The sequence below is a fragment of the Doryrhamphus excisus genome, linkage group LG9 (assembly GCF_037039965.1).
Source record: "Doryrhamphus excisus strain RoL-2023G ecotype Guam linkage group LG9, RoL_Dexc_Guam_v1.1, whole genome shotgun sequence".
In the NCBI taxonomy this organism is placed as follows: Eukaryota; Metazoa; Chordata; class Actinopteri; order Syngnathiformes; family Syngnathidae; genus Doryrhamphus; species Doryrhamphus excisus.
The window spans coordinates 16,362,003-16,386,677 of NC_136365.1; the positions used below are offsets into that span (position 1 = coordinate 16,362,003).

Here is a 24,675-nt window from a genome sequence, read left to right on the forward strand (position 1 = left end):
TTGACTTTGATCTGTCAGCCATTCTGGAGCCAAATATATATGTCACTGATTAGTACACAAAATATTAACCATAATTATGTTACTACACGTTATAGCCGAGATAGACACATATCACCCAGATGTTTTGACTTGCCTGGCGAGTGCCTCCCACTTACCCCCCTTCTCCATCTCCTACCCCCTTGAGTCTCCACCCAGGCAGCCTCTTCCCTCATCACCGCCCCTGGACTCTCAGTTGACCAGCGTCGCAACTGAGCGTCGCTCCTCCACTGGCAAAATCTTCTTTTTCTTGCACTTTTTTGCATTGACGTTGACTTTTGCTTCTTTTAAACAAATCATCTCCTGGACAAAGTTTTCTCTTGTGAAAACCCCTTTTATCATAAACTAGTCCGCCGCGGAAGAATTCTTCCAGATTAATCTGTTTTTAATCTGTACATATAAACCGGTATATGTATATATCTCCAGTCAAACCAGAGGAGCAGTGGATGATAATGATGATGAAGGGAATGTGGCAACATCACTTTTGATTTTTTGTGTTTTTTTTTTTTTCATTTTAAATTTTTTGCTGTTTTTTGTTGTTGGAAGCATCTTCCGAGGAGAGAAGCGGACATTTGAGAGGTAAAACAGCTCATCACGCAACACCCTATGGACACAAGTATTGGGACACCTGGCTATTATTCCAACAGTAAGTGAAAAGGGAAAAAATAGCCTCCTAAAGTGTGTGGTGGGGTTAAAGGTCAAGTTATTCCACACTAAACTGGCCAATATAGACCTTAGTTTGGTGCATCTGGGAGAAAAATGTATCTTCCCCTCCTAAAATGAAGATTTAGGAGGTAAATAAACACTGGTGGCCCAATATTTTTGTCCATATATTTTATTATACAATGCCCTTGTCAATTTTTTTGACCAAATATATTGTTTTATAACCTGTATAGAAATTAATCAGCATGCTATTTCTTTATAATTTCACCATATATATAATTAATATATATAAAACATATTGGAATAATAAATCCATATTTTTAAGCACAGTTTAAAAATAAAAATACTGGATTTTTATAATATAAAATATATGTATACACATTTATAATATTATTATAATATTTTATTTTATATTTTATTTTATTTATAATATAATTAAAATATAATATATTATAATATTTTGTTTCACTCCATCAGTCTGCATTTTTCTTTCTCTTTTCTGCATCTCTGTCTCTGTATCTATCTTGCTTACTGACGCAAAGTGTTTTAAAAGTTATTCAATGGGAGCAGTCATGCCACCAATGGATTCATGGATGCAAAAATGCACATTATGACATTATGTCATGTGACAATGCCCATTTATAGTTGATCTAGGCTACAAAACCTGCATGTGTAGGAACATTAAGTCAGAAAACCAATATGTAACACTGTAAAAACCCGAATTTTAGTTTTCCCCCACCCTCAAATTCGAGTCTTTATTTCCAACAACGACCAAAGACTGACCATCCCTCAACGCTGACATGTCAGTCGGATTTGGATTCCTTTGAGGTTTTGCTTTGAGAGGCAGGGCTGGTTCATTCTGTGTGGATGCAGCTTAACCTCACTTGCCAGCTTTTCTTCAGTGCGTGATGTTGTTGATGTTGTTGTTGGTGGTTGATGGTGCTGGTGGTCAGGCGGGAGTCGCTGCATAGTGTAATGAGAGGTTTTCATGCTGTGACGGCAGCAGGTTGCAGACTCCTTGCATCATACTGGGTGACTCTAAAGGTCAGACGAAAGTTTTTTTTTTTTCCTTTTCTTGGGTGCGTCTTTCATAAAAGCCCCTTCCGCCCCCACACTGTCTGCTGCAGGATGGGGGGAGCTGCTCAAGCACATATACAGTTAGATCCAGATGGATTTGGACAACACAGCTTCCGTGTCTGTAGCTGACTAATGCATACGTAGACTTTAAGGTGTGTGGTGAAGCCTGTTTTTCTTTACTCTGCTATACCAGGACAAGGTTTGTGAAGTTTAACACCTAACACTCTAAAACTTACATGATGTGAGCAAATCCTGCAAGATGGAAGAATTAACACAGTAACGGGTGCCACTCACAAACTCAAAATTCTTCGCCATCGCATATTAAACCATGCACATAGGGGGCGACATCGGCTACACTGGTTCACCATTCACATCCAGAGCAAATCGTAGGAGTCTCGAATGGTTTGAGTGGATCTCAGATGTGGAGGGAATTTAGGGGTATCAAAGTAGTTCAATGGAGGAAATCATTGATTGCTAGTATTGAAGATAAAGTGTATAAATTAATGTAAACAGACATCAGATATATTTACTTTGGCGCCACCGACTTCCCAAGTTGGGGTACACCCTGGACTGGTCGCCAGCCAATCACAGGGCACATATAGACAAACAACCATTCACACTCACATTCATACCTATGGACAATTTGGAGTCGCCAATTAACCGGAGTACCCGGAGAAAACCCACAAACTGTCTGCTCACTGGTTGGTCCTCGTCTGGTGACAGCAAATTAAAAGTTTACAAAGTTTTACAAAGTTTCACACGCACAAATTTTGTTTATCGTGTGTCACCGTCCAGCCAGGCGACACGCGATAATCGCCTTATTGTGCCGGTTCCATTGAAAATGAATAGAGTAGAGGTGATGTGGCGCTCATTAGTAATGGTAATGGTTTAATTTCATTTGAACATGCATCAGATTACAATTGAATGCATCACATAATCAGTTCACAGTTCCACATGTCCAAAAGGAGTAGGAAGAAGCAAAGCTTATTAAATCCTACCCCTCCATCTGGTACTTTTTATAATCAGTAACTGTTACATTTGTTCACTTCCTGCTTTCCTAATATAATTTAATTAAAAAAAAAACTTTATTCATTTTTTTGTGTGTGTTTTTTTTTTCTTTCTTTTTTTGTATTTTCTGCTTCTGTAGTGGAACTATTGAAGTTTTGGGAAAACTATGCCTAAAAAACGATCAATCCAGGGTGTACCCCGCTTCTCACCCAAAGACAGCTGGGATAGGCTCCAGCACCCCCTGCGACCCTTGTGAGGAAAAAGCGGTAGAACATGAATGAATGAATGTTTTTTTTTCCTTTTTTGTGTTTTCTGCTTCTGTAGTGGAACTATTGAAGTTTTGGGGAAACTATGCCTCAAAAACAATCAATCCAGGGTGTACCCTGCCTGTTGCCTAAAGGTAGCTGGGGTAGGCTCCAGCATACCTGCAACCCTAATGAGGACAGTATAGGAAATGGATGGATATGCCTCAAAAGTCGGTCAACAATCTTGCAAGATTGCAGAGTGGGAGTGTGTGTGTGTGTGTTGTGATGCCTCAAAAGCTGAATAGACAAACAAATAGACTGACGACAGACAAAAAAAACAAGGATAACATTTTAAAATAGACTTCAAAGTCCATTAAAACCTGTGTGACATCAGCAAATCTTGCAAGATAAAAGGATTCCACTAAATTTGGAAGTATATGCAATTGTTTTTGGTAAGATGAAGAAAAGTAAGAGACGTACCCAACACAACAATTTCAAGTCAATATCGGAGCTAAAAAAGCATTTGCCAAGTGAGGGCAGCAACAAAAGAATTACATAAACAAGTTAAATACAGCATGAGGAGAAGATGAGAGAGCTTCAGTGAGCTCTGTTCTCCTCCCAAACTCCCCCCAACTGGTGCTCCCTGTGTGGCTAGCTGTTGACTCCATCACTGGCCTGCTGTTTGTACATGATAAGTTCAGTGGGTTCAGAACAGCCATAAAAGCACCACTCCCCCCCTCATCTTTTGCCCCAGCAGCAAGGGCAGGAGTGAACTGGTCCTCCGTGGGAGGAGGAGTGAAGGCCTCCCCATGGTTCTCCTCCACATGCAATGCTATTCCTTTTTTTTTTTTTTTTTGCTTGGCTCCCTGCTTGGCTGCGGTATTGTTTCTGGGCGCAGCCCTGCACCAGACGTTCATTTTTCTCCTCTTAGTACGGAACCGCAAACCAACCGCTGGCTCCCTGCGTCCATTCATCCCAGGAATGTCTTATTCACCTCGTCTCCCCGACTAAAGGCTCTCTCGTGCGCCGCCGTGCCAACATCTGCAAATAAGCAGACACATGTGCGCACATGCTTTTCCAGCACACATAGCTGTGCCATCATGCTTGCACAATTCAGCAAACACACACAAAAAGAGCGACCACCTGTGAGGGTCCACACACACACACACACACACATACACGCACACATCCATAAACCTCCTTTTCTTCTTCCCTCTTTTCCATTATCCTCATGAGAGTGCAGAGCCGGGGTCTTCTCTTCCAAACCAAACATCGAGAAAATTCCACAAACCCCACCCGACAGCCCCCCTTCTACCTCCCCTCCATCACTCTCATTTTACCCCCCTCCCTCGTTCCCTCCTTTCCTCTTGCCTGTTGCTTTCTTTTAGGGCTGCGTTTGAGGAAATGGGAAAAAACATTTTTGGCTTTCTTGTGCGAGTGGAACGTGAGCGAGAAATAAAAATACAGTGGTAGGGAGATGTGATGGGGAACAAGGATGAAGTGTCATATTCATTTCACTTTTCTCAGGAGCGATGTTGACGTTTCGCTTTGGTGTCCCACCCATGATGCACCTTCTATTACTTCTATTACCGTCATGGCTGCAAGTTTGAGCTTTACTGCTTCGGTTTTTCATGTTTGTGTTTGCTTCTTATAGTGGAACCTTTAAAATAAAAAACAGAAAATACATAAAAACTTGCAAGATCTTGAAAGATTGCGTGATTGGGTGGGGGGGCAACCTCTGGAACCTCCAGAGAAATCACCTTGACGTGCTTCCCTCCAATAAAACAAGTGACTATTTCACTGTTAACCTTATCTTACATTAAATTCACAGACAAGTCGGGAGAAAGTTAGCAGAGCTGCCACTAATGTTCACTCGGCTCTTACGTCATGCTTACGACACGTGTGTTTGCGCTCAGGATGTTCTCCACACGAGAACAGCGTCAGATTACCTCTGCCACTAACGCATGCCAATCATATGGCGCCTTCGGTGGAGCAATGCTGAAGACAGTGGAAGTGGAAGGAAACAGCGAGAGAGGCGTGGCTCCACCCGAGCCGAAATAAGCCAGTTTTTAATTGGTTTCTTCATATGGATCGGATTTAATATTAGGCTGTCAAAATTCCATCCCCGATTATTGGCAATTGATTGACCACGAGAAAAAAATGCCCCAAAAGTCACATAAGACAACAAATCTTACAAGATTAAAGCATAAACTCTCAAAGTGTGAAAAAAATACATAGAAAGTCTGACAAAACTTGTGTAACGTCGAACCAAACAACCCAGAAATAGGAAAGCTGCTCAGTTTAATATAAGAACTAGAACTAGCTAAATACCAGGTGAAGTTAAACACCAGCTGCTAACTACATCAGATGGGGACCCACACTCCATCCACAATTAGCCTGTGTCTTAGCTACAGTATATTACATAAGCGAGCACACCCTTTCCATTCCAGCAACCAGTTTTATTCCACTACGATATCATAGAAAGTAAACCTGGACATATTTTAGAGCAGTCAGTGTACAGCTTGTTTAGCATAGAGACGCTATTCCCTGATAATGACTCAACACGTGGCTATTATTGTCTGGCAACATAACGTAAATACTACGTTATGTACAATAAACCATGGTGGGCTGCATGAGTGCGGCTGCAAATTGGGAGCTGCGGTTTATCACAACATTATCAGCTATGAAAATGGTGAAATAAATGGCACCAAAGATGTAATATGTGGTGACTGTGAATTAAACCGCAACATTTTCATAAGCCTCAATGCATTCATATCTCCTTTCAATTACATAAGAAGAACGTTGATTAAACTTTATAGCGGCATGTCTCAATGACTCTTACATTTCACCACTGATGGAACCAGTGAAGTATTTATAAATCATTAAATGTTTCCCTCTGATGTTTTCAATATGGAGGAGCAGGATGAGGGACAAAAGTTCAACCGTCCAACAAGGCTGGTTTCCAGTGGCCAGTCAGGGAAAAAAACGTGACTAAATTGGACTTTCGGCTGAATTAGCATATGTCAAAAGATGCATGGATTGACTTCAAGGATATTTTTTGCTTGTTAGCTCTCTCAGGATGTTATTTTGTGTCACTGAAATGAAAATAATTTAGCTTGTTGTGAGATCATTTAAAGGGGACCTACTATGCTCATTTTGTATTGAGATGTGGACTCCTATAGAGCAGCTACACACCTGCACAGAAAATGTTCTAGATCTTCCAGAATCTGCACCTATTTGTTCGTCCTGCCAAAACGGTCTCTTTTAATTTATTCCACACTCGGCCGGCCGAGCACACCCACTCCACAATGATTGGTCACACGCCCAAAGTACTTCCTAACTACACACTTTGTCAGAGACACCGTTGGTGCCATGGAGCTCAATAGCCGGACAATCTAGGCACAACATCAATAGTTGAAATGTGAGAAGAGGGAAGAGAGCTTATCCGGCTTACAGCCACGCCCATATAAGGAAGCCCGCTGCTCTGTGACATCACAAAAGAACAGTTTTGCAACGCCCTCTGAAACCGAGTGTTTTGAGCCATCCCAAACTTCTTTCAGGACTACATTACCAAATGCGCAAACCTCATTATCTGAAACTTTGGCATCGTTTAACACGATAATACAACATTCTAACTACATTTATAGGTCAAAAAAGTGGAAAAAGCAATATGAGTCCCCTTTAAACCTGTATAAAAGTGCGTTTCTGGCGACCATGTCTGGTGCTTGTGTGTCTCACGGTCTCACACCTGTAGAATACTACATATCATCACATCTTTAAATGGGTCTTCCAAATGCCTTATATTTGTATCTTAGCTAATTTAGCAAATTTTATGCTTGAAAATACTCAATTTAGGCAAAAAAATCACATTCATTCATCCATTCATTTTTTACCGCTTATCCTCACAAGGGTCGCTCGGGGGTGCTGGAGCCTATCCCAGCTGTCTTACAGTCGTACACCCTGGACTGGTGGCCAGCCAATCACAGGGCACATATAGACAAACAACCATTCACACTCACATTCATACCTATGGACAATTTGGAGTCGCCAATTAACCTGGGACGTTTTTGGAATGTGATAGAAACTGGAGTATCCGGAGAATTGAGCCCGGGTTTCCTAGCTGTGAGGCCTGCGGGCTAACCACTCATCCACCCTGCAGCCGCAAAAAATAATGAGCAATAATAAGCATATTTTTGGACGAATAATAGGTCATATTAACCATGAAACAATATGATTTATTTATTAATATATTTTGAAAAATGCATTTTTTACATGTACACTGTGGCCCTGCACTTGTCTGACGTAATGGATTCCATATATCGGACAGGAGGTCATACAGTAAGCTGAGCTTACAGTTACAATGTTAACAACAACATCATGCTAGGTTATCATGTTTGCTGAAGAAATACAAAATGATGAAGCCTCCAGTTCCTACATCTGTAGGTTGTTGTTTTTTACTAAATTATCATCATTGAAGTGGTGGACTGGACCACACCATGGTGATGGTAAACTTCTGAACATTATGAACTGGTTTCCACTGCATGGGTTGTGTAGGTGTGATTACAATAACAGACGTGCCAGCCCAGCAGAGAAAAAGCAGAATGAGATGAAACCAACTAAAGACGAGTCTGCTTCCCTATCCTCTGCTCACACTTTGGTCACACTCTGTTGCATTCTGAAGGCGCAAAGTGATGCAACTCTGCCGAAGGAGCCTGAAACCACCAGCAGCCGACCAACCTTGCTGAGCCTTTCATCGCTTTGGGTGGGGGTGGGGGGTTCACGGGAGATGAGCTCATGTCTTTTGACTGTGTTTATATGTTTTTGATAATGTTCAAGATGGTGGACGATGGTTCTAATCCACACCACGTGTGCAGGGACAATGTAGAGAAAAGGAAAACTCTTACAATTTTGACAGCAAGGTAAATATCACGTACTGAAAAATGGTTGCGATCCCAGGTTGTGGCCAGAAATATTTCAGTATTGAACAAAGCAACATTTGTTCACTCCACACTCTTTAATTGCTCTCTGGTTCTACCATATCTTGTGCAGAAATATGGGGTAATAACTATAAAACAATCTTCACTTGCTAAATGTACTGCAAAAAAGGTCAGTAAGGATAATTCATAATGCCGCCTAAAGAGAACATACTAACTCCTTATTTCTAAAATCACAAATACTTAAACTTGCTGATATAGTGCTGATATAGTTCAACAGCTAATGAAGTGAAAAAGTTCATATATTACGTGCGGAGTTCCCCAGGGGTCAATACTGGGACCAAAACTGTTCAACTTGTACATCAATGATATCTCCAAAGTTACAAAAAACTTAAAGCTGGTATTATTTGTGGTTGATACCACTGCTTTTTGTTCTGGGGGGAGTACAGACGAAATCATTAGAAAGGTCAGAGAAGAAATGGTCACACTAAAAAGATGGTTTGATAATAGATTGTCCATGAATCTAAGTAAAACTAAAATCATGCGGTTTGGTAGCAGCAGAAAGGACACGTACCAGCAAATACAAATATCCGGTGTAGACATTGAAATGGTGAAGGAAAATACATTTCTGGGGATCACAATAGATGAAAATATGAGCTGGAAACTCGCTAAATGTACTGCAAAAAAGGTCAGTAAGGATAATTCATAATGCCGCCTCAGAGAACATACTAACTCCTTCTTTCTAAAATCACAAATACTTCAACTTTCTGATATAGTTCATCTTCAAACAGCTAAAATAATGCATAAGACTAAAGATAACCAATTAGCTAAAAATGTCATCCAATACTTCTCTACATTTGAAACACTTATATGCTAGGACTACGTTAAAAAGCCATAGCATTTCAGTATGTGGAATCAAACTATGGAATGGATTGAGTAAGGAACTCAAACAATGCACAACGATGAGCCAATTCAAGAAACAATACAAGCAGTTGATGTTTGCTAAATACAAGGATGAAGAGTCTTGAACCAGTCATGATGTGCTATATATATCACTATATTGACACTTACTATGGTACCCATTATGGCATTGGATGCTCATATCACCTCGTACTTTGGTACGTGACAAAAAATTAAAAATAAAATTAAAATTAAAATTTAAAAAAAAACTATATTAGGAAAGCAGGAAGTGAACAAATTTAACAGTTACTGATTGTAAAAGTACCAGATGGAGGGGTAGGATTTAATAAGCTTTGCTTCTTCCTACTCCTTTTGGACATGTGGAACTGTGAACTGATTATGTGATGCATTCAATTGTAATCTGATGCATGTTCAAATGAAATTAAACCATTACCATTACCATAGCTTATCTCACCATAACTGCAGAATACACTTCCTCATATGGAGCCATATTGGACCAAGTGGATGACACTTACATGGACTTGCTTTTGCTTCAAGCGGTGGTAGATTAAAGTTTATTATTGGTAGAAGCCTAATGATTTTTGTGTTCAAAGTCATAATTCCCTTTTTGTTGGGTAAAACAACATGACAACTGTGTATGGCCCCCCACACGATGATGCTACCACCACTGTGCTTAGTAGTTACTTATGTTGCCTGATTTTCATAGTCATTTAATGACATTCGATTTTCACTTCAGCCATCAAATCAGCACTTGTTGTCTTCCCTTTTCCATTGGAAAGGGTCTTAATCTGTTCTAACCCCCTCCCACCCACAATCCCTTACACCACCCCAGTCCGCACCAGTCCCACCACTTGGCAGCGAGACAAGGTCAACACAGAGAGCGTCTTCTGCTTTTCTTCCCTGTAATTCCTCATCAGCAGCAGAGCAACAGCTCTCACCCCCCCTTCCATCCATCCCTCCATCCTTTCATCTTCTTTAGAAGACCGAGGGAAAGACTAAAGATGGATAGGAGAAGAAAAGCAGTAAAGGTGGAGAGAAAAAGCAAAACGAACGATGGTCATGAGGTCAAGAGCATGTACAGAAATCGATCTCGCTCGTTGTCCGCCTCCTTTGTCGTCCAGACTCAAAAACAAGACACTGCAGCGCCTTGCATTCCTGAGAGCAGAGCAGATTCACCCAATTTGTTTCCACTCTGAGTGTGTGCCAGTAAAGAATAACCAGTCCCAGCTGTCTTGCTTTTATTCTTCGTTGGGCAAATCTAAGGAGGAGACAAGTAAGAGGTTCCATCAAATACGTGACAGAAGTCCACTATTGTGCAAAACAAGACTTTTTAGTCATGTTCTAACATTATTATGTGTCCCTAAAGCCTCTTTATTATCTATTACATTGGATAGGCATGGAGGTATAGAGTGGATAAAGTACTCAATAGCACATCTTGAAGGCACATTAGAATTAAAGCTACAGACACGCAATTGTAGTACCACTGATGAGTATTTAAAATGGTTGAAAAACATTATAAATGGAGACAATTTGACACACATGCAGCATTTGAAGGGCGGAAATTCAAGATCCATCAAAGGTGGAAATCCCCCACCCAAAAATTATGCGAGTGATGGAGTGTCTACGAGCATCCACCTTAGTTCACTTTGGAATGGTGGAAGTGTGTGTGTGTGGGGGGGAAAAACAAGGCAAAGGAAGTTCAAAATTAAAAATAAGGGAGGAAAAAAAAAATGTTGCGGGAGTGAGCGAGTGAGCAGGCGAGGTATGCTCTGCTGGAGGACTGGGAGAGGAAAACCACAGGAAGGAGTGAGATGGAGAAAGAGACGGGTAAATAGCGGCGAGGGAGAGGCCACATCAGGGCGCCATGGACTCTTTCCTGTATGCAGAGAGAGAGGGGGTCATCCAGTCTTTGAATGTGCGTTGTGTATAATGCGGGGCGTGCCTCGTGTCGTGTAATGGTATGCATGCGCTAACTAGCTCTGAATGACGCCCCCCCCACGCCCCGACATGTGTTTAGGATCTATATGTGTATGTGCGTGAGGGGCTGAATAGCTGGAGAGTGTTTTTGTAGGCGGGAGGGGATCCATAAGAGGGTCTGGGCATGCTGCCACAAACATAGGTCATTGAGGGGAAAAAGTGCTGGAGGAGCTGCTGGAGGTTGGTGGTGGTGTTTGAGGGGCGGGCGGGGGCTCACATGGGGGTTATGAGTCTGTGATGATTTCAGGCTGCATGCATACATATGGTCCTGCATGTGCACGCTTCCACATTGACGTGTGTGTGTGTGTGTGTGTGTGTGTGTGTGTGTGTGTGAGGGAAAGACAGAAGTCAATGAGTTTGCATGGAATGTAAAACCACAGTGGTGATGTGGATGGCCTTCATTGCGGTTTAGCCTTTGGCTCATATTATGTTCAGGGATACCGCCTCTGATCTTGGAAGCATTATTATTCCCAGTGATAACAATTTTATGTAGTTTTATTCTCTGGCTTTTAACTCGGAGTGAGTCGTATGGTCCTGTCTCTTTTAGTTTTTTCTTTTTAGTTTAATTGTTTTTATTTTTTATACTTTTATTGCTTTGCTTCTTGTTTTTAATATTTTATTTTATTTCTTATTTGATATTTTAGTTTTGGATTAAATTCAATTTGTACCTTTATTTATTGTATTTTATTTTTACTTTTTATTTTACTAGTCAGTGCAGCACTTTGGAAACTCTGTTTATAAAATGTGCTATATAAATAAAGTGGATTGGAAGATAATTGTGTCTTAAATACAGTCACGCATGGGGGTGGTAGTGTAATGGTATGGGGCTGCATGAGTGCTGCACAGGGGAGCTGTGGTTCACATTTTCACAGCAGGTCCAGTGTCTCATAAAAATGATTACACCCCTCATATTTTGTTACAGTATATCTTCTCAAAAGACAATACAAGGGAAATTAAGCTTTAGAGTAGTCAGTGTACAGCTTGTATATAACAGTACAGATTTACTATCCTCTGACAATGACTGACACAAAGCTATTCCTGTCTAAATAGCAAACAACATACTGTAAGTGAGTAGAAGGATAATGTCTTGTCGATAGTCACAGATGGGAGTGTCAGTGTCACGGTCCGAGGCTGCACGAGTGCTGCACAGGGGAGCTGTGGTTCACGTTTTCACCAAACACAGCATTTACAGTGTCTCATAAAAAATATCTTCTCAAGAGACAATACAAGAGAAATTAAGCTTAAGAGTAGTCAGTGTACAGCTTGTATATAACAGTATAGAGTTACTATGCTCTGACAATGACTGACCCGAAGCTACTCCTGTCACGATTGGGCTTCTCCCCCTCGTGACAGCTCTTAATGTTCCTTTTTTCCTTAGTTCCTGGTTCATGCCCTTATTTTGTAGTCACTTCCTGTGTTGCTCTGTTCTGTTTTCCATTGCTTTCCATTATCTCCCGTGCCTGTTTCCCATTTTCTGTTATGCCTGTTTAGTTCAGGTGTGCGCTCTTTTCGTTGTTGGGTCATTGTTGTTTTTTGTGTGGACATGCTAGTGTATTTAGCATCTTTATTAAATATATTTTTACCTGCAATTGGGTCCTCATCTCTGTATCCTGGGGTCGAACCGTAAAGTTCTCAAGCCAGAATGTGACAATTCCTGTATAAATAGCAAACAACATACTGTGAGTGAGTAGAAGGATAATGTCTAGTCACGGATGGGAGTGGCAGTGTCACGGTCTGAGGCTGCATGAGTGCTGCCGGAACTGGGGAGCTATTTGAAACATGAATTCCAACATGTTACATTCTGGGTTGTGTGACCGTTTTCCAACATGATAGGGAACACAAACACACTCCCAAGATTATCAACTGCTTTGCTAAGGAAGATGAATGGCCCAGTACAGTATGTCTCCCCCACACCTGAACCCAATTGAGGGCCGTATATGAAGGAAAGTGCAGGGTGCCCAGACATCCACCAGGTGTGTCATCATGGAGGAGTGGAAGCGGATTCCAGTAGCAACCCAAGCAGCTTCAGTCAATTCCATGTCCAAGAGGTTCAAGACAGTGTTAGTTAACAATAGTGCTCATACTAAATATTAGCAAGTTACCCTAAAGTACATCATTTTTAAGGCTCAAAGGCACATGCAAACAGCAGCAAAAACAGTACACACACACACACACACAACCTTCTTGTGAGAAAATGAACATCCCTAGCACGCTAGCGGTGCCTCACATGGAAAGTTGAGGCCAGGAGCCATGGAGCGTTCGCTCCTGTTAAGTCCAAAACAAGTACACAAATAATGGATTAAATATCTTTTTATACTTAGAAGGAATAATGTGAATCGAATTGCGTCGCTGCAGCTGTTGTGCATTTCCTCACACGGTCACTTCTTTCTCCTGCAGTGTGTTTTTCTCCCCGCAGAGTGTCCCATGAAGCACATAACTGGCTTTTGAGTCACTCGGCCAAACAAGAATTCCTGCTCTTGAGTCACGGAGCTGCTTTTTTTTTTTTTTTTGCTCCAAGCTTTTCCAGAATATCACATGGCTTTGAATGGAAAACTACCATTTAGCCTCTAATGTCAGGAACAGTTAGAACATATTCATGCTGTGAGACTCCAAAGCTCAAAAAGAAAAAATAATATGTACAAAATGCCAATATTTCTTAGTTAAATAGGATATATTTTCTTGATATACAATATTATCTCATATCTGTACCATATATATGTTTTTCCCATTAAAATAGCAGAACTAGACGTAGTTTGTTGCAGTCAAACTGTCCCCTATCATAAAAGCTGTGTTAAGTGTTGTACAAGTGTAAAAAGAAGCACAATGCATAGAGATTTAGCTTGTGTGGCTTACTCGATTTTCTAGCTTTGGAGGAACTACCAGACTAATAACAGATCGTGAAGTCCTGCTCTTTTGTGTCCTGCTTGCAGTTGTTGCTGTCATTTTACTGAGAACACTTTACTGAAAACACTAAATTCATCACACAGTAAATTAACACTCAAAAGATGTACATGACAAATGTACAGACATGTACCAATATGATTTTGAAATGAAATAACACTTTTAAAGTTTTCCCATTCCCATCGATTATGGAGCCGTTGAGTGTTAAGTTGCTGTGTGATGAGCTTAATGTTTTCATAATAGTTAAACCAGTCTTCGTCTTCCTGCAGACACCAAAGACACTATGCTGTCCTCAGACGAGCCGCTAGACCTGAAGCTTCCCTCTGGGAGGACGCACTGTCCCCTCAGACTGGGAAAGAGGACTTCATCTTCCATCTGCGCACCCCTCAGCGCCACACGTCCTCGTCTTATTTACACCACCTTCCCCTCTCCACCGTCCTCCCCAGGTAAGCCTCAACAAGCACCACCACCACCCTCATCGTCAACATCATCAGCACTATTGTCCATCGTGTCCTCACCAGGACGCGTGATGCCACACCGCACAGATTAGCCATATTAGCGTCCTAATGCAATCATGTCGTCAGTGCACTCACTGTTCTCATCCTGTCCTCCCCCACGTTCTCCGGGTTTGTGAGCGTGTCTCCTAACAAGACAAGCGTGACACTGATTGACTTAAAGAAACCTCAGCAAAAATCACTTATGAGCGTCTGAGTGGACTGAATGACAAGCTCTGTCTCGTTAAATGTGGTCCGACACTATCTAACGACATTGGACAGTGTAACAAAAAATACGGATGTATTGTTGGGAGAATAAAGTTGGAATTTTAAAAGAATACTGTGATTGTATTATGAGAAAAAAATCTGACTATTATCAGAATAAAGTTGTGTGTTGACATTGTTATGAAAATCTATGAAATATTATGGTAATATTATGAGCAAATAGTCAGAATTTTACTAGAATAATTATTATCTTATGATAGTAAAACTGTTTTCCATTATCTGAAGAAAAAAGTTACAATATTAAAGCAATCTTTATATTATGACAATAAAATTGCATATTTATGAGAAAAAAACAATGTCATATTTTAACAATAATAACATAGCATTACAAAATAAAGTTGTAATATTTCAAGAAAAAGCATAAAAATTTTTTTTTAAATCGTTTTAGTACATAAAAGTAATATTAAAAGAAGAAAAATCCTACTCTTAAGACAATATTGGTGTATATTTGTATTAAAATACATGTAATATTAAGACAGTAAACATTCTACAGTGCATCCGGAAAGTATTCACAGCGCTTCACTTTTTCCACATTTTGTCATGTTACAGCCTCATTCCAAACTGAATTATATTAATCTCTTACCTCAAAATTCTACACAAAATACTCCATTATGACAATGTGAAAAAGTTTTTTTTTTTACTTTTTTTGAATTTATTAAAAATAGAAAACAAAAAAATTACATTTACATAAGTATTCACAGCCTTTGCCATGAAGCTCAAAATTGAGCTCAGGTGCATCTTTTTTCCACTGATCATCCTTGAGATCTTTCTACAGCTTAATTGGAGTCCACCTGCAGTAAATTCACTTGATTGGACATGATTTGGAAATATAATAACTGTCTATATAAGGTCCCACAGTTGACTGTGCATGTCAGAGCACAAACACCAAGCATGAAGTCAAAAGAACTGTCTGTAGACCTGCGAGACAGGATTGTCTTGAGGCACAAATCTGGGGAAGGATACAGAAACATTTCTGCTGCTTTGAAGGTCCCAATGAGCACAGTGGCCTCACATTGTCATAATGGAGTATTTTGTGTAGAATTTTGAGGTAAGAGATTAATTTAATTCAGTTTGGAATGAGGCTGTAACATGACAAAATGTGGAAAAAGTGAAGCGCTGTGAATACTTTCCGGATGCACTGTATTTATATCAAGAAAAATGTCTGAAATCTGTGAGAATAATAACAGCAATCCAAGAATAAAGTTATAATATTTTGAGAATATTGTAGCAAAATTACAGTATAATAATAACAACTTTGTTACAAAAATGTGTTATGAAATAAAAGTTGTATTATTGACAATAAAAAGTATTTCCTATTGTCCAGAGTATATATATGTATTGTATATATTGTATATATTGTATATTGTAGTAATATTGTATACATATAAAATATTATATTTATGAAGTCAGGTTTTTATTAGAATATAACAGAAAATTATATTTAAAAAAAACAACATACAAATTCTAATACTATAATTACAAGAATATTGTTGTCAATTTTCAGGAAAAAAGACTAATAATGTAATATTAAAACAGTAAATATTATTTATATTTTTTCCAACAAAAAGGCTGACCCTTTATGGGAATAACCTGGTATTAAGTATAACAGGAAATAGTAGCCTCACTATCAAAAACCAACATAGTGTTATGAGTGTTATCAGTCATATGAGAAAAACAATCATAATATTACAACAATAAAGTTATGATAAGGGCTGCACGGCACAAGTGGTTAGCGCGCAGGCCACACAGCTAGGAGACCTGAGTTCAATTCCATCTCGGAGGACTCCAGTTTCTATCACATTTCAAAAACATGCTAGGTTAATTGGCGACTCCAAATTGTCCATAGGTATGAATATGAGTGTGAATGGTTGTTTGTCTATATGTGCCCTGTGATTGGCTGGCGACCAGTCCAGGGTGTACCCCGCATCTCGCTCGAAGACAGCTGGGATAAGCTCCAGCACCCCCGCGACCCTCGTGAGGATAAGTGGTAGAAAATGAATGAACAATAAAGAACAATATGGTATAATGTTGTAAGTATAAAGTAGTAATATTAAGAGACTAAAGTACCAAATCTATTCCATCCACTTTAGATTCCCAGTCCCCGTCTCAAGAGCGACCCGGGTCCTGCTTCACGCCCCCAGCTATGGACCTCAGCCTGTCCCCTTCCTCTCGACACGCGTCCTCCCTCTCCCCTTCTCCTTCCTCCCCATCCCCTTTGTCCCCTCCGTCCCCTGTGGAGTCTCCCCACAGCATCAGCAGCATCAGCAGCAGCCCTCGACCACACCCTCTCTTACGGGTGAGTCCAGGTTTAAGGTCTACTGAGGCTGTGCATTCATTACAGTGAACACCTCCATAAACAATAATGGCCTCCTTGTCTGTGTGTTGGTTAGGGTGCATTATCGGGCCGATATGAGGGAATTATGACACCATCCCGATAAATCTGATAATATTAAAAATAGCTCAGATACCTGATAGCTATAAAAAATGCTACAGTACCTGTAGTATCTGATCATCAAATTCACAACACTCAAATTGTGTAAACACAAATATACAAACATGTGCCGATATGAGTTAAAAAACAACAACATTTTTCCCACAAGGCACTGCAGCTGAGCAACGCATTCATTGGGGTGCTGCAATGATTTCAACTTCCCTCTTGGCTTTGAGCTCTGGGTCTCTCTGGTGGACAAAATCAGCATTGCAGTTCTAGCCACCATTTTTTTTGCTTTCTATGCTCCTCCAATGAAATTGTTTTCTCAAGCGAAATACATTTTAATAACTTTAATATGTTGTTTCTTTCACATTAAACTTGTATTGATACATGTTTCTATATTTCTGAGGTGTAACGTTTGAGTGTTAAGTTGCTATGTGATGAGTTTAATGTTGTTTGTAAGATACAACCGTGAGTCAGACTGTTGTAAATACATAACAGACATACAACAGACCAGCGATAAAGTGCTCTAATACACCACAGGGATGCAGAACACAACACATGTTTATATGCTGTTAAAAAAATTAAAAATTGCACTTAAAAAACGTGCAAAACAGTGAAAACCGCAATGTAACGAGGGGACACTGTAACGCAACCCAAAGTCACACTTAAATTGTAACCTTATTTATTAATTCTATTATTATGTAATATCTTGAAAGTGTCATTTTTTCCCATTCATTTCATCTCTTTTTTTTTGTTATTTTTATATTAAAATTTAGACACTACATCTAAAGATTTTTTCATGAGAGGCATCTTGCAATTGTACCAAAACGTAATGGTTTCTTTGTGTTCAATCAGTAAGAGCCAATTAAAACAGTGTTCCCATTGTATGTCCCCGGCAGGAAGCAGCACATCATCGTCATAGAGGAATGGAGGGCGATGCTTCACCTCAGCGTTATCCTTTCTATCTTCCCATTGCGAGCCCACCACCGGTGTACAGCTTTCCTTCCTCCTTGCTTATTGGTCAGAAGCGAGAGAAGCAAGTTTCACCTGAGCCCTCACTGGATGCTCAGCTCACCTGCCGCTGGATGAAGGTAAGCCATGCGTTGTTGTTATGCAAAGCTACCTGAGCAGAGCATCCACATCTGACAAAGCACATTAGTGTAATATGTATAATATATCTCATTATTAATAATGATTTAATAAAAAGTGCTCACAGTCCCAGTCTTGTCTTGCCTTGCAGTGCCACCTGCTGTTTGAGTCACTGCAGGACCTGGTGGACCACATCAATGACTCCCACGTCAAGCCTGAAAAGGATTCTGGTTATTGCTGCAAGTGGGAGGGCTGTGCTCGCAATGGGCGGGGATTCAACGCCAGGTGAGCGCATCCACATCCACCCACTTCCTGTTATGTGAAGGAAATCAAATCTGGTATTTACTCATTTCTCTACCGCAGGAAAAAAAACAAAACAATGCTGTACATGTTATATTAATATGCATAGGTTAATTCTAAAAATAGATATTGTTCAAAGATAACTGTAAATATATTTAAGTATACTATGACAGAAGTTTGCCACAAATAAAGTTTGCTGTATTTATTTGTCTATTTTTTTGTCACAAATAATACTTTTTTTTTACTATTTCAATTTGTTTTAAAGTCATTAATTTGTTTTTTTTTCTAGCAAGAAATTTGAATGCTATGAAAACTAAATTGATAATATAAAATAACTGGCAGAACTGCTTTGAATGGGTTAATAATAATAATAATAAATTGTAATAATTAAATTAAATAATGAATAATTAATAATTTAATTAATTAATTTTAATTCAATAATTTAATTTTAAATTAAATAATTCGTTATTAATAATTTGTGCTATAATAAATTATTAACTCTGTAAAGGCAATTAAATAATATTGTTTTAATATGTATGTGTTATTTTGTGACTTTGTATTTTTTTGTTTATTTCTGAAATCTAAAACAAGTCTTCATCATAAGAAAATTACAAATATACAAAACATGAATGCATTACATTATGTATGCTATTATATTTTGTTATTTGTAAATTATTGTATTATTATTTCTATTTTTTCTGTAGGAAATTTGAATGCTACCAAAACCAAAACTGATAAACTAAATTCATAATAAAATAAATGGAAGCACTGCCTCCATTGGGTGCCAATGGGTTAAATTTATATTATTGAATCAGTTATTAATTTATTATTATTTAACGATCGTTTTTATTCAGTAAATTCAAAGAATGCAAAACTTTATTTTTGTATATTATTATACTTTATTGTGTATAAAACTATATTTTTTATTTTTGCCACAATATAAACAACACAAAAAATGGTAATGGTTTGTGTGCACACTTTTGCGGTTAAAATTTCCCTTCAATTCATCACCTTCTTCGCGCTTTTCAATGTACGTACAATGTATACAATGTATGTATTTCTATGGAAAAGATGCAGGCCGAGTTTGTGCACCAAATGTGCTCTTTTCTATTGTGGAGTTGCATCATCACCTCTTTCACTATCACTACATCTTTTTTGACAGGTTGAAAAAAAACCCTATAAATACATCTTTGGTTGCGAGGGAGTTAAAGTGAGTTAAGTATACCTAATTTGCATATGTAATGTTTTTCCCAGGTATAAAATGCTGATCCATATCCGCACGCACACCAACGAGAAGCCCCATCATTGTCCCACCTGTAACAAGAGTTTCTCCCGCCTGGAGAACCTGAAGATCCATACCCGGTCTCACACAGGTCAGAACTAAAGTACTGTAATGTTTACATCTAATTATCTAATCAATGTGCAATGACGCAAACTGCTATTTTCCTGCTTGCTTTCGTGTACAACCATTTTTATTTTTATATTTCATATTGCTTCATTTGCCTTGTAGAAAAGGTGAAGGAGGAATAAAAGGTACTGGCACAGCCCCGGGTAATCATTTACAGCACTACAAATAATAAACCTTTCATGGCGCTATTGCGTCATATTAGTCAATGCCTCCCACAGGCTTCAGCTAACTCCTATAAAGTTCTTTGTTGAGCGACGTGAAGTGTCTCTTGTTAATGTTTAATCTTAATATTTCATATGAAAAGTCTTGACACGTCATGAAAGCAAATATAGTAACATCGGACAAATCATCTACGGATAATGCAGTCAACTGATCGGTCAATGGAAAATCAGAAAGAAAATTGTGAAAATGCAAAATATATTCTTAAAAATCTATGCGGAACTGGAATTTTCCAGGAACGCTCTAATTTGACAAGGCAAATATCGTACCATTTACTAGTACTTTTGCTAATATTTACATAGCTGACAAAGTTATAGCCTACACACCCCACGATGCAAATAAAAGGCAAACCAGGATTTACCATTCCAAACGGTTGCATGGAAAACTGCTTTGCTACACATTTTTTTAATAAATACATTTCCATAAGTCAGACATTTTATTTTTCTATGCTGACAAATAAAAAGCCAACTCAATGCAGAATGCAGTGCACTCAGATGCGAAGCAGGGGAATAAGCAGAAAAGTGTGTTCTGTGTTCTATTTGCTTAGGAAACATGCAAATTTTGCCATTTTTACTGAACTGACAGGAAGTACTGGGAGTAAAAAAAGCCAAAAACATAAGGAACTCTTCCAGTGTTAACTAGTGTGAGCGTCTTATTTTCTATTATGTCTACTATACTGAGTAATAGAAGTGTAATGGTCGGTAGTGGGCTCTAATAGTGTTAGAAACCGTATTTACTCTACAGTGTCTTCAACCGGTCGGGTCTGGAACCAACTGGAATGACTATGTATATCGTTATGGGACACATTCATTCATTTTCTACCGCTTTTTCCTCACAAGCGTTGCGGGGGGGTGCTGGAGCCTATCCCAGCTGTCTTCGGGCGAGAGGCGGGGTACACCCTGGACTGGTGGCCAGCCAATCACAGGGCACATATAGACAAACAACCATTCACACTCACATTCATACCTATGGACAATTTGGAGTCGCCAATTAACCTAGCATGTTTTTGGAATGTGGGAGGAAACCGGAGTACTCGGAGAAAACCCACGCATGCATGGTCTAGTGTGCTAACCACTAGACCGCCGTGCAGCCTTGCGTCCAAATAATTCTGTTCTAAATTTAGTCTGTCCAAAGTACAAAGATCTTACCCTAGTGATACCACTTCCTTCACAACGAAGAGCAAATCAAAGTAAGTCCTTAAAGGACTCCGCCTACAATGAATTGCCCTGGAACAATATTTATCACTTGATACGGCCCGGGGGGAACATTGTAGGAATAAAATGAAAAACTAAAAAAAACAACAAACACTGTTTGTTTGAGGTCCCTTCCCGACAGGGTAGTTTTTCCTTGCCTTTTTCCAAAGCTCCATTGCACCTTTTCTCGCTTTCTACATTATCTGTGTATCGCATGGCAACCTGTCAACAAAGATGCCTGACCAGGTTTTTCTTTGCCTCTGACACCAAAGTGCTTGTTCATATTCTCTCTGTCTAACTAAAACCAAACAATTAAGACAAACTGCCGACTCAAACTCAAGGTTTCTTCATTAGAGGGAGGCTTTTCCTCGTCTCCATCGCCTAGAGATACATTGAGATGTTGATTGATTGTAGTTTCCAGTGTACTAAGTGTATCTGATTATCCTCCACCAGGAGAGAAACCCTACATTTGCCCGTATGAGGGCTGCAGCAAGCGATACTCCAACTCCAGCGACCGCTTCAAGCACACCCGCACGCACTACGTGGATAAACCCTACTGCTGCAAGATGGCAGGCTGCCTGAAGCGCTACACTGATCCCAGCTCGCTACGCAAACACATCAAAGCCCACGGCCACTTTGTGAGTCAAGAGCAGAGCGCCCCCAGCAGGCCGGGGCTGGGGGGTCCTCATGGTGTTCAAGGTGCTGCGGACCTTCCCTCTACAGGAAGAGGGCAGGTTACTCTCCCAGGGGCGGCCGCGGCAGCTCTCCTGGGGGGCCTGGGAACTTCGCTGCCTCTATCGGCACTCTGCCACCCTCGAGCCCCGCTCTTCTCCGTGGGAGGAAGAGGAGCTCTGGGCCCACTCGGACTCGCTGACTCGCCTCTTTTTCACTTCGGACTTTCAGCGGCATCCATAATGAGTTTGGGGTCTTTGGGAAGGGTGGGTCACATGGGAAGCCAGGGGGCAGAGGGTGAAGATGATGAGGGAGGTGCCGAGAGGGAAAGAGAGGGGGAGATTTTGAACCTGTCTGCAGTGGTGGGGTCAGGACGGAGGGATCCCCTGTCTTGGGTGGTTGTTCCACCTCGGGCGCTTCTGCTTAAACCAGCTGTGGTCAGCTAGGGGAGGGGGGGGGTCATCGGGGATGCTCTTATGTGTTATTTTTGATACAGTCGTCCCTCGCTACATTGCAGTTCGAATATCACTCTCTCACTTAAAAAAAAAAAATTGTAAATGGTTGCTTTTTTGTAGTTGACTAAGTCCCATTATGAGTCAAATACTCAAACACAAATTCTATGTAGTATTCTGGTTACTAGGTACCAGTAGTGAAACCAACATGAAATACATGGAGTCAGTCACGGCAATTCTAACATGACAAAAGTGAAAAAAAGTTCTCCTCTTATTCCATGTGGAAGTGGTAAATTTCTTAGCCTGTGCATTAGCAATGTAGTGTAAACAAAGAATAATAGGACTGTAATGGTGGCCAGGGACGACTGTACTTTTATTTTCAACCCATAAGGGGCAGTAATGATCATCCCAAGTATTAATTCAATATCAGTTGGCATTGAATTGCCCAAAAACTTTTCACCTTTTGGAATTTTTTAATTGTAAAGTGTGACAAATCCTAGTGGTTAAAGTCATGAATGACAATTGAGTCAGTCATAAATGGTAAATTGCATTGTAAAATGTATGTATCTGAATAGCCTTTGTCAGGGGTCAAAGTGCACAGCAAAGAGACAAACAACACACGCCAGTCGGTTGTTGCAGTTGAGGTGTTAAAATTTGCACTTTAGAAACAAAAATCTCTTTGATTTTGTCTCCTATGCACATGCATGCGTCGCAGCAGACAATCAAAAAACAGTTGGAGCGATGACGTCAGGTTTTATATTGTTTGACAAACCCCACACATGCTTTCACTCACATATATTCTTTTTTTTTACTATCTGTAAAAGAATATGGGAGAAAAAGCAAAACTGGGTGCAACAAGGACAATAATTTAACATATAATATCAATGATTGAACTGTAGTAGACTTTTAGGTAAGTCTTTCTATCAGGAATAACAAGTATATAAAAATGCTTTCAACAGAGGTTGTAATCCAGCAATAAATGGGCAAAAGTATCAGTACACACCTGGTTAGTGTCATCTTGGCAAGACATTTTATATGTGTGGGTGAGTTTGGTGTGGAAGAACACTTTTAGTGTCGATCGGGTCCAAAATCAATGACCTCTGATCTAAAAAATACACATAATGCACAAAAACATCTATTTTTATTTCCTGTTGGTGTCACAGCCAGGTGTCCCAATACATTTGTCCATATTGTGTATTCATGTGAGCTTAAAGGTCCCCTATTATGCCAAATGGACGTTAATGATATGCAGTAGAATGTTCCACTTTTGAGAAATGCTTGCTTCGGAAGTTCCGTGTTTTCATGTAATGTTAGCATTGTAGCGCACAAAGCTATGCTAATGTTGCTAATAATAGTATACAGTTGTGGTTCAAATTCTGCGGCATCACGTTTTTTTTTTTTTTATTGAATCCAACCTATTATTAGTAAAAAGCTAAACTAAAAAAAAGCATATTGAAGCAAATGTTACATATATTTTGCCTAAATTAAGCATTATCAAGCATGAAAATAGCCAAATTAAATAAAATACAAATACAAGTAATTAAGAAGCAGTGTCAAAATATTGAATATAGTATTCCACATTGACCACCAGGTGTCAGTAATTGGCCGGTGAGACAAGCACCAGACTTGATCGCCACAGCGACAGGCATTTATTTCAGGTTAAAATGATCTCACAACAGGCATAACAATCCTAATAGCAACAACACCGGCAACTATTGTGGCCATAATGTAGATAAATCTAAACTCTGAACCCACAACTATCACTTCCTGTCCACACCACCATAAAACATTTATTGCAACACACACAAAAATAGCATATGTTCTCTGATTATGTTTACTATACAGGGAAATACAAAGGAAAGGTGATTATATGGGTGTTATTCATGTGTAGAGGGCTCTAATAATGAGGAAAAAAAACCTACTTAAAAGATTGTGAGGAGGTTTTTAGGGTCTTAAACTACAAAAATATTTTAGTTATAAATAAGGAATCCTACTTTGCTAAAATAACTTATCACGGTCAGGTCTGAACCCAGCTAATCATAATAAATGAGGGATTACTGTAAATGTAAAAAGTACACTATCGTGGCAACTCAGTGTAATATGGGATCTTTAAGAAGATGACTATGAGGTCTCTTTTTTGGGACTCAAACCCTTCATTCTAATCATTACTTGAGCCGCTGTTGACAGTGTGACGTTTAAAGTCGCAGTACCAAAAAAGACATCAGTTTTTTTTTCACCATGCTACTTTACATGTTTGCTTATCCACAGACAAAGATCTCCTTAAGATCTGCCTTATATCCTCCTGCAGGTTTGATGAAGGAGCACGAAAAGAAGTTGCATGTTCCGACAGGTCGGCAAACGGGCGGC

General features: G+C 39.6%; 1 protein-coding gene across 1 annotated transcript; it reads left to right on the forward strand.

Annotated features, from left to right (window-relative positions):
• The first annotated feature begins 1,252 nt into the window (after positions 1 to 1,252).
• LOC131099013 (zinc finger protein GLIS2-like) lies at positions 1,253 to 22,302 on the forward strand. The gene is made up of 7 exons (XM_058046008.2): positions 1,253 to 1,743; positions 14,032 to 14,208; positions 16,632 to 16,837; positions 17,875 to 18,066; positions 18,216 to 18,349; positions 19,619 to 19,737; positions 21,638 to 22,302. The coding sequence occupies exons 2-7, from the start codon at positions 14,046 to 14,048 to the stop codon at positions 22,300 to 22,302; spliced, it is 1,479 nt and encodes a 492-aa protein (XP_057901991.2). The 5' UTR covers positions 1,253 to 1,743; positions 14,032 to 14,045.
• Positions 22,303 to 24,675: the final 2,373 nt, after the last annotated feature.